The sequence below is a fragment of the Triplophysa rosa genome, unplaced genomic scaffold (assembly GCF_024868665.1).
Source record: "Triplophysa rosa unplaced genomic scaffold, Trosa_1v2 scaffold569, whole genome shotgun sequence".
Taxonomy (NCBI): domain Eukaryota; kingdom Metazoa; phylum Chordata; class Actinopteri; order Cypriniformes; family Nemacheilidae; genus Triplophysa; species Triplophysa rosa.
Window position 1 is genome coordinate 1 of NW_026634582.1, and position 9,606 is coordinate 9,606.

Genomic DNA, 9,606 nt, shown 5'->3' on the forward strand with positions numbered 1-9,606 from the left:
AAACTTGCGTGTTATGATGCAATACGAGTTTCGTGTGATGAAAAGACCGAAATTAAAATTGCTCCACAGCTTCAGAAAAGTGGAATGACACATCCGTGCCGCTTTTTGGAACATAACAGCCCTGTCCTCATTCACTGCGATTAAATGAAAGAATGAAAAGCATGCAGCAAGCCCATGCCGTGATTGGAACGACATGACATTGAGTAAATAATGACAGACTATTCTTTGAAATGCTTTGATTATCAAGCAGTGGTTCTCATTTTACAAAGGCTGACTAAAATTGACCAAAATGTCCTTTAATCGTCTTGCTTTTGTACGAGGTGACTGATCTTTTAATTGTCTGCCTTCCTGCACCCTTTTGAATCGTGGGAAATTGAGTGGAATGGTTAAGGCTTCTCTCTCAAAAGTTCACTCCTTTCTGGCTGTTATTATTATTATTTATTTATAAATTCAGCAGACTGTCCCCTGATGACCCAGTTTGCACAGCCAGCAGCTCTTGAATTGCTTTAATTAGTCATTAACAAGGCTCTAATTTTCCTCACTTGAACTTAACAATCGATGTTCATTGTGTATGGGCAGCAAAATGGCAGTATACTTGTGTGTGAGAATGAGTTTATGTGTATGTGGTTGAGCTTGTTGCCGTGTGGTTAAAGCATTGGCTTCACCTCACACGCTACTCCAGGCGATGTAAACCACAGACTAATGTGGACACTTGTTCTGGGAGGAATAACTAAACATAGACAGTAGGAGTTTTACATGTTTATTATTCTGTAAAATCTTTTAAATAATTTTTTATTGAATTGTTCAGACTAAGGGATTAAGAATACTTGAGAATCAACCATAATTGCTGCCTAAACTGCACAAACATTTTATTACCGCACATTTATATGGTTAGCGATGCACTTAAGACCGTCTACGGTCACGGTAGGTCATGCCATCGTCTCCAGAACTGAAGAAATGCTCTCCACTCTCAATATCTGCTCTCTTATTGTCAAAGAACCGGGTGTACTCGTGCCGGTTGCCGTTGGCAACGGAGACACGCTTCCATGCAGCGTGCAGCTGCTGATTGTCAAGAGAATTTTGTAATTGAAATGAATGGAACAAACTATTTTTAATGGCTCTTCTGTTCGCTTGAAGAGAAAAGGAGGCAGGAGCACCACGGTTAAAAAGAAACATGTCTGTGAGCACACAACTCAGGTACCCTCTTCTGTTTCATACAACCACAGCAGCTCCTCCACTGTCAGGACTCACAACCTACTGGTCTGGAACCAGACGTTCACGGCCCAGATGCTCAGTGTCATGTTTTTTTCTCAGTTCAACCCACTGATCTGGAATGTAATATTTGCGAAGACCACAAATCCATCGCAGTTGTGTCATTGAAGTCCGCTTTGTATTTTCCAGACCACATTTATTTAAAACTAAAACTGTTGTCCCCTTTTGATACGTTTGGGACAGACTTCCTTAATATAAAATATGTCAACACAAAGATGAAAATGTAAAAGATGGTTCAGCCAAAAATGATGCAATTTTGTCATTGTTTACTTATGTAATTCTAAACCTGCATGTGTAAGACTTTTTTTACATATTGAGACACAAAAATCAGTGTCAACAGTTTTTTTTGTGTGTGTTCTGTTAAAAAAGGACAGAAATTCTGGCTGCAACCTCCAGGACTCTTTGCTTATTACAAAAAAACTGAGAATTTTTAGTGAATGTTTTATTCAGGCCATTTGGTTAGAGCTCCTGGCAGTCAACATATAGTTTATGAGTCACTATCCTAAAGCCTTTGTTTTATCACAGGTAATAACCTTTCTAAATGGGTGGCTGAGTAAATTTTGCGTCTATAGTTTAGTTTCACAGATCCATTAAAGGAATAGTTCACCCAAAAACAACATTTCTGTCATCATTCACACACGCTCTTGACATTTTAAACCTGTATGACTTTCTCTCTTCTCCAAAACACAAAAGGAGATATTTTGAAGAATGTTGTTAACCAAAAATTGTCTGTAAAATGTTGGTAAATTAAAACCGTTGGTCCCCATTGACTTGCATTGGCTTTTTGTCCATACAATAGAAGTCAATGGGGACCAAAGGTTTTCATTTACCAACATTCTTTAAAGGGGTCTGTAGCAAAGCTCAATAAAACGGAAGGAATGAGGCGGGAACCGGCGAACATTTAACAATAAACTTTAATCAAAAATAAACAAACAATAATACTGAAGTAAAAGGCTGGCAGCCCCTCACGGACGACTGCCGGCCACACAAACATAAACACAAAACTTAACATTTCCGGGCCCGGTCCTCTCTCGCCGTATTCTCCTGCCTTTCGTCCTTTTATGCTTCCGCTCCTCCGTGAGAGATACGAGGCCGGAATGACGCCCAGCTGACACTCATTATCAATCGCGTCCCGGCCTCGCTTCCTCCTCCCACGGCTCTCGTCACGCCTCTCTCGTCACAGGGTCATATGGCACGAATACGTGTCTTTGGTGTGTTATAAGTTGCCCATGCATGTATTAGACATGTAAAATTGCAAAAATTAAAGTGTCAGAACAAAAGATCTAAAAGCGAATGCTCACCCAGACCTGCCTGAAACGCCTCCTGTAACCACACCCCCACAAATCTACTTCATTTCGTTGTATGATTTGACTAAGACCGCCCAAATGTATACGCAAGTAAGGTGGGCGTACCTGTCAGTACAATTGCTTTGGAACCTGATATACCTTACCAAATATGGTAAGAGGCGTTACATTTCCGTCACACGCTTGCAGTATTCGACCAATCACTACGCGCTGGTTAACTGGCCAATCATAGCACACCTCTCTTTTCAAAAAAAAGAATGCGCGTTTCATAGAGGCGGGGCAAAGAGGAGATACAAACATGCACGGTATGTGGAAAATACAGCGTTTTTGAACCTTAATTCTTGTATCACATTGCATTACATTTAAAACAAACAATAATATTCATTTTAGCCGTATCATATGTCCCCTTTAAAATATATTATTTTGTGTTCTGCAGAAGAAGAAAAGTCCTACAGGTTTTAAATGACAAAAGGGTGAGTCAATAATGACAGAACTTTTGTTTTTGGGTGAACTATCCCTTTAAAGTGACTCCAGAGCAAAAGGGCAGTTGTGTCTATATTAGGAAAATGACAAGGGCTTTGGAGATAATGTTCCATAGGTCTAATCCTGGACTTCTTCATCTTCTACCCATAATTCATCAGTCACTCATAAAATCATAACTTTTCACATATAAATGTGCAAAATCATTGTAATTCTCTGACACGCTCACCTTCGACACCACTGAATTATTTAATTAAACGTCATGTCAGGGAACACTAGCGAACCATCGCACTTCTGTTCTTATGCAATTCAAGATTTGGTAGGTTCAGGGCATTAGTCTGCTTTAATGTGAGCTTGCAAGACAGTGTGGGACACAGCACACTTAACCCAGATTTAAAACTTGCGTGTTATGATGCAATACGAGTTTCGTGTGATGAAAAGACCGAAATTAAAATTGCTCCACAGCTTCAGAAAAGTGGAATGACACATCCCGCCCCATGTGGGCCGCCCCGTCCCTCATGTTCAGGCTGGCGAGAGTTACGAGCGTGGCGTTGGCTGTCATACGCGATGTCACAGTTGAGGTCTCGTGGTAGAGAGACATGGCCACAGGAAGGGAGCGATAGAGCAAGATAATTCAGACAGTATGAAGAGATTGACAACTGATGAGTCACTAGAGAGAGACTAAGCAGGCTTTCAGACCGATCATTTATTTATTCAGGAGATTTGATTATTTTTTCATGTAATGTTTCTGCGTGCTTGTGTGTGTGTGTGTAGAGAGAGATTGGGAGCGACACTGCAGATGCTCTTGTCTTATTGAAGATGCTTTAATGCATCGCGCAGGCTTGGCACTGGATGTGACAACAAGTCCTATGGGATTCGTGCTCTTTCGCTCTTTGTGCTGTTGAGAATTTAACCGCCATTCTTTCCAGCTGACCTGATAGCAGTTCTGCCAATGATTATTAAAGGGATACTTCACCCAAAAATGAAAATTCTGTCAACATTTACTCACCTTCGAGTTGTTCCAAATCTGTATAAATGTCTTTGTTCTGCTGAACACAGAGAAAGATATTTGGAAGAATGCTTGTAACCAAACAGATCTCGCCCACCATTGACTCCCATAGTAGTAAAAATTACTTTATCATTGTTTTTGTTCTGTTGAACACCAAAGATGACATTTTGAAGAATGAAGGAAAGCAAACAGTTCTGGGGCACTTTTGACTACTGTTGTATCTTGTCCTACTATGGTAGTCCATGGGGGGCAAAAGAACAAAGAAATTTATACAGATTTGGAACAATTCGAAGGTGAGTAAATTACATTTTTCAGGAAATTTCCTTTTTGGGTGAAGTATCCCTTTAAAGATTCAGATCAGTGATTTGGATATATGTATAGTGGAACATTATATTATTGCCTGTAATTGGGTTTTCAGCAATCATCAATACACATCCATCTCATCCTATCTGACCAATGACAGCCAAGGTTTCAGGTTCAACAAAGTGCTGTTACACACATCCCACATCTGTGGCGCGTGAGCCGTGCATATTTATTTTGCCACCCATATTAACAAGTTACAGCATTCACGCACCTGTTGCTTCACTCGCGCCACTGATGTTGGATGTGTGAAACTAGCCAACGGAAATAAAAAAAACGCTAAATCTGTTTACTCTTTCTCAGGATGGGGTGGAAAGTGAGAACATCAGGAACACAAGGAGCAGAAACACACCTCGCCTTATGCCTCATCAGGAGGAGGTGAGCGATCCCATTTAGATATTGAAACACTTAAATTTAAAAATGTATCGATCCCACAGCCGTGGACGTGCCAAGATGCTGCTCTAAAACACTATCGTAAATGAGAAGTAATGAAATGTGAGGGAGGAGGTAAGTACAGATAGAGAAGTTGAGAAACGGAGAGAGAGAGAAAGTGGGTCAGAGGCACTATTGCACAAACAATCCTGATTGTGACAGCTCTGTAATTACTGAGTGATGATCTGTGTTCTCTTTCCTCTCAGCCATCAAATTCCCAGGAATCAAACTCGGGCCACAAAGGGAAAAAGGAAAAAACGCTCCAAAAGATTGGAGATTTTCTTCAGGGCTCTCCGACCTTTCTAGGGAGTAAAGGTTAGGATGGCCCCAAGGAGGTCACCTATTGCTGTGACGATTTCTCTTTTTAATTTCCTGACTCTGACATCCCATTTATCTGACACTCATGTTCTGTTCTTCTGTGTGTCCAGCAAAGAGGATCATGGGATTGATGAGCGGAAAGTCCCCTGATGGGGGAGGGGCTTCTTTGAAAATCAAATGTTCCAGACGAAAACACGACAGACCTGACATCTCATCGCCAATGGACATACCTGCCCATCAGGTAGTGAAATGATAGACGTATTGACATTGCATACTATTGAATGTCAAAAATGAAAATTCATTGGTCTAGTTATGTGCATGTTGTGTATATAAAGTCTGAAATCAAAATATTTGAACATTTAATTATCTTCTAAGCATCCTTTGACTGCCGACCTTTGATCTGTTTCGTAGATCATTGGCCGAAATCTAGAGGTGAAACAGAGCGAAAATCTTATCAAGAAACGTCTTCGTACCAGGACCGGTAAATGACCTCACAGAGGGAAAGGAAATGTTTTTGCTCCCTTGTGTATTTTTTTTTATCAAACCTTTTTTGCACATTTTCATATACAGTATCTTTAGATTTTTAGTTTTCTTTAATTAGTTTATCAAATAATATATTATGCTTGAACTGTAATGAACACTATTTTAATGACCTTTTAACTGCAATTTTGTATGAAAGTAAAATTAGTAAAAACAACGTAAAACAGACTTTGCTGCTAGACTTAACATGGACATACAGAAATCACTACTGCACATTTCTGAACACACAGTTAGTAAATCCAGGGTTTATAGTTTACATTGTGGTTATTCTACCCTGCAAATAAATGTAAAACACAGTTTTTCCTCCCTAACCACTTTCTAGTCAAAGATATGACACACACACACCAAATATAGCACTGAGTAAAAGATTGTGGGTTAATTCCTGGTTTTATTGTTTATTTTCACTTATTTCAGTTATTTTGTTTCTGTACACATCAGTCTGTCACAAAATTGGTATGTCACTCACATGTATTAAAACTCTCTATTAAGATGGCAGTAAAACTGTGAAGCGGTTGCTTAATAATACCCAATTTGTGAGTCGTTTGAATTACTGAACAAATACCTACATTTTCCCATCATGGCAAGCGGCGCCGTGCTTTTATCTAAGATGGTATTCGGCGAGAGAAAGGAAGGGTAAGGAGCTAGGAGCAGGTCTACTGTTTGTTAGTACTGAATGGCAGGATGTGAATGGGGTGGCTGTTTGCAACGATGATTCATGGTGTCAGAAATGTGGGAGAATGTGGTGAAGACAGAATGGAGGAGGGAAAACTGGCAGTGCGAGGAGGAGGCGAAGTTATAAACACGCATGTTCAGGTCCAGCTGTGTGTGTGCAGGCAGAATTATTGTGACGTCATAACTGCCATCATTAGAAAAAGAAAAAACTGAAATCACTGTGTTTTGTTTATGTGTGCTTATACTACGTGTACAGTCAAGACTCGGATGTGTATGTGCTTCCCAGTTAATGTAAACATCGTGTAATCGTGAGTTTTGATTGTATGTGTTACATTGCGTCGTGTGTTCTCGTCTGTCTTTGAGGGTGCAAGGTGAGTCATTACGGCTATCATTTGATTGCGTCACTTAATTGATGCACTGTGACAAAAATCCAGTCTTTCTATAATTTGTTCTCATTTATTTTTGTCACCACAATTATGGGGAGGAATACGTGCTTTGGCCTCATCCAAGGGCATCCAGGCCCGGTAAACAATGCGGTATATCATCTGCCGCACCTATAATTTAACACAGAAAATTACTACATCAGTTGTAATGATAAACAGCTCTGTTTTAGCCAGCGCTGTCGCCTGCGGTAAGAGACTTGAGAGCCTGCGGAGATGGTTGTAACTGCTCGTCCTCATCAGATGTGCTTTAAATAGGTTTGAAACAAAGAAGTGATATCATTAAAAGGATTTCGACATGAACGTTTCCACTTCGTGTATCTGTTCGCTTTAATCCGAGCAATTGGTTTAGGCTATGAGAAAATGAATGCTTCTTAGTCACACGCACCATCTTGCCCTGTTCGTGCCAGGTTGAGGACGTAATCTGTACCCATACTGCTGAGTGACTATAATACATTTGTCCTGTTCAGATGAAGTGTTATCTTGCCATGTTGCTGGGGAAAAAATGTTCAGCCAGAAATGACTGAACAAAATAGTTTGTGACTTTTATTTCTTATGTAAATCAAAAAAATGAGATTTTAAGTGAATCATGCTGAATAACTCTGCAGACTATTCATATGTTTTGGTCTAAAACAGATGAATCCAGTAACTTCGTTTAAGATTTTGAAATTAATTTTATGCATCCATTTTAAAGGAATAGTTCACCTTTAAAATGAAAATTCTGTCATTTTTTACACACCCTCTTGTNACAAACGGCGGCAGAAATCCAGGATAAACATCGGTGTATCTATTACCAGATGGAAGGCACTGTTGAAAGACAAATGTTTTCAAGGCGACGCCGAAGTTGCCTGTTTTCTGCTAGACTGGTAAGATAATTCAACATTTTCAATGTTTCCACTTTTTCAATGTTTACCAAACAACTGTTTTGTTGAAACGGTAACGTTAGCATTTTATACAAATGGCCATATAACCTCCGAATAATAATGTTTTTCCGTCCCTGCGGTACGTACTCCGGTTGTTCCTGACTTTACAAAGGGGGAGTCAAACGTCTACTAACTTACACAACTGCCTATGTCGCTGTCAGATCAAACGCTTTGAACAGTGTTGCTATTTACGATTACCTAACTTTAGTTACTTCACTACTCTCAGCGTGTACTAGATAGCACGCAAGAAATATATCTAATTATAGAATTGTAACAGTAACTTTCGCAATAGAATACGTTAAATGATTAATTACGTTAATATATTGCCTTACCTGCTTGTATCACTGCTATCCGCTGTCTCAGTAGACGACATCTTTTTTTACTGTTGCGGCCACCGTCATAATTCGAAAGGGAGGGGTGGGCAAATGACTCAGAGATTCATTGCAAAACTATAATACAATGCTAGTGGCCGCTGATTTTCAAGAACTGCGCCTTTAAAGGTTCATAGTTACCTGTAATACAAAATATGTTTCATACATTTATTTTCATCCCTCTATCCCCACTTATCCCATTCTTCTATATCTTTCAGCTCTAAATCCATCACATTTACTCTGAAATATTCATGTCAAAACCAAAATTCATTCATCTAAGACTGGAAACTGAGGAAATTGACTTGCGTCAGCAGCATTTTACCCAGTTTTAAGGAGAAGAATGTTCCAAAATCCCCCTTCAAAGCACATGCAGTGAATACAAATTTAAATATCTTTTTCTTCTTCTCTGCCTTAGTTCAGTGTGTAAACATTTAGCCGGCTGAGCAGCAGCAGTGTGCATACAGGTTGAATAGGGCTCTGATCTCCTCACCAGCAGCTTAATTCAAATGAGTCTTATAATAAGGTTTTATAACCCACAGCAAGTTTGAATTAGTCATGGCTGGTGACGCCTATTTGTCTGTTGATCAGCCGCCAGCGCTTATTGGTGCTGTAGACGCTTCGTTTCATTCAAAGGCAACCTGCTAGACTGACTAGTCTAAAATCATCTGGGAAATAATAAAGACACACAGACTAGGAAATGACCACATGCAGAAACTCATTCAACACGCAATCGCGCTGGGCGAAGCGAATCGGGCAGCGCGATTGCCACAAACTATTCGAGTCTTTGCATTGACTTTGTATGTTATTTACTTGTGCAAATTGCTTAATTCGCTTTTGGTGTGAACAAAAAATGTGTGTGTTTTTGCAATTTTTACTATGACTTTTTATAGCGGCCAATTTTCAAACATTAGTTAGTTGTGTAATGTTGCTGTTAGAGCATAAACAATATCTGCTAATGATAAATGATAAAGCCCAAAGTTCAATGCCAAGCGAGATATTGTCTTTAACAGAATTTGCTACAGAGGACTACAGAGAACAGCTGGAATCGGACTACAGCCCTATACTTCTCGGGTAAATGATGTCACTATTCCCAGTTTTTGAAAAACCTCCGCCCAAAGGAATACGCCAAAAAAGGGGCGAGGCCTTCCTTAGAGAAGAGGAAGAGTAGTGTGGAGTAGTGTTTGGTTATCAGAGATTGTAAACATTTGACTGAGCTCCGCAATGAATTACTTTTACTTTCATCACAGTCCTACAGCTGGTAATAAGAATTCAGCTACACACATTCTAAGATAACCGACGGTCAAATAACAGCTTCCATGACTTTAACATCGGCTGTGAAAGCTGTTCTGTGTAATACACTGATATTATGTGTGTGTGTTCATGGTTTTATATCCCGGTGGGGACCTAAACCTGAACGCACACCAACACATGGGGACTCGTGTCACCGTGGGGACCAAAATTGAGGTCCCCAGGGGCAAAAAAGCT

General features: G+C 39.9%; 1 protein-coding gene across 1 annotated transcript; it reads left to right on the forward strand.

Annotated features, from left to right (window-relative positions):
* Nucleotides 1-956: 956 nt before the first annotated feature.
* Nucleotides 957-7,446, forward strand: LOC130551041 (kinesin-like protein KIF20B). The gene is made up of 5 exons (XM_057328592.1): nucleotides 957-1,197; nucleotides 4,729-4,803; nucleotides 5,064-5,172; nucleotides 5,286-5,416; nucleotides 5,587-7,446. The coding sequence occupies exons 1-5, from the start codon at nucleotides 1,096-1,098 to the stop codon at nucleotides 5,662-5,664; spliced, it is 495 nt and encodes a 164-aa protein (XP_057184575.1). The 5' UTR covers nucleotides 957-1,095; the 3' UTR covers nucleotides 5,665-7,446.
* Nucleotides 7,447-9,606: the final 2,160 nt, after the last annotated feature.

What these genes read in the sequence shown, in the direction of transcription:
- LOC130551041 (XM_057328592.1), top strand. Translation starts at nt 1,096, where the DNA reads ATGGAACAAACTATTTTTAATGGCTCTTCTGTTCGCTTGAAGAGAAAA. An exon ending in TTATGCCTCATCAGGAGGAG is followed by an intron (nt 4,804 to 5,063) that starts GTGAGCGATCCC and finishes CTTTCCTCTCAG; the next exon opens with CCATCAAATTCCCAGGAATC. An exon ending in GACCTTTCTAGGGAGTAAAG is followed by an intron (nt 5,173 to 5,285) that starts GTTAGGATGGCC and finishes CTGTGTGTCCAG; the next exon opens with CAAAGAGGATCATGGGATTG.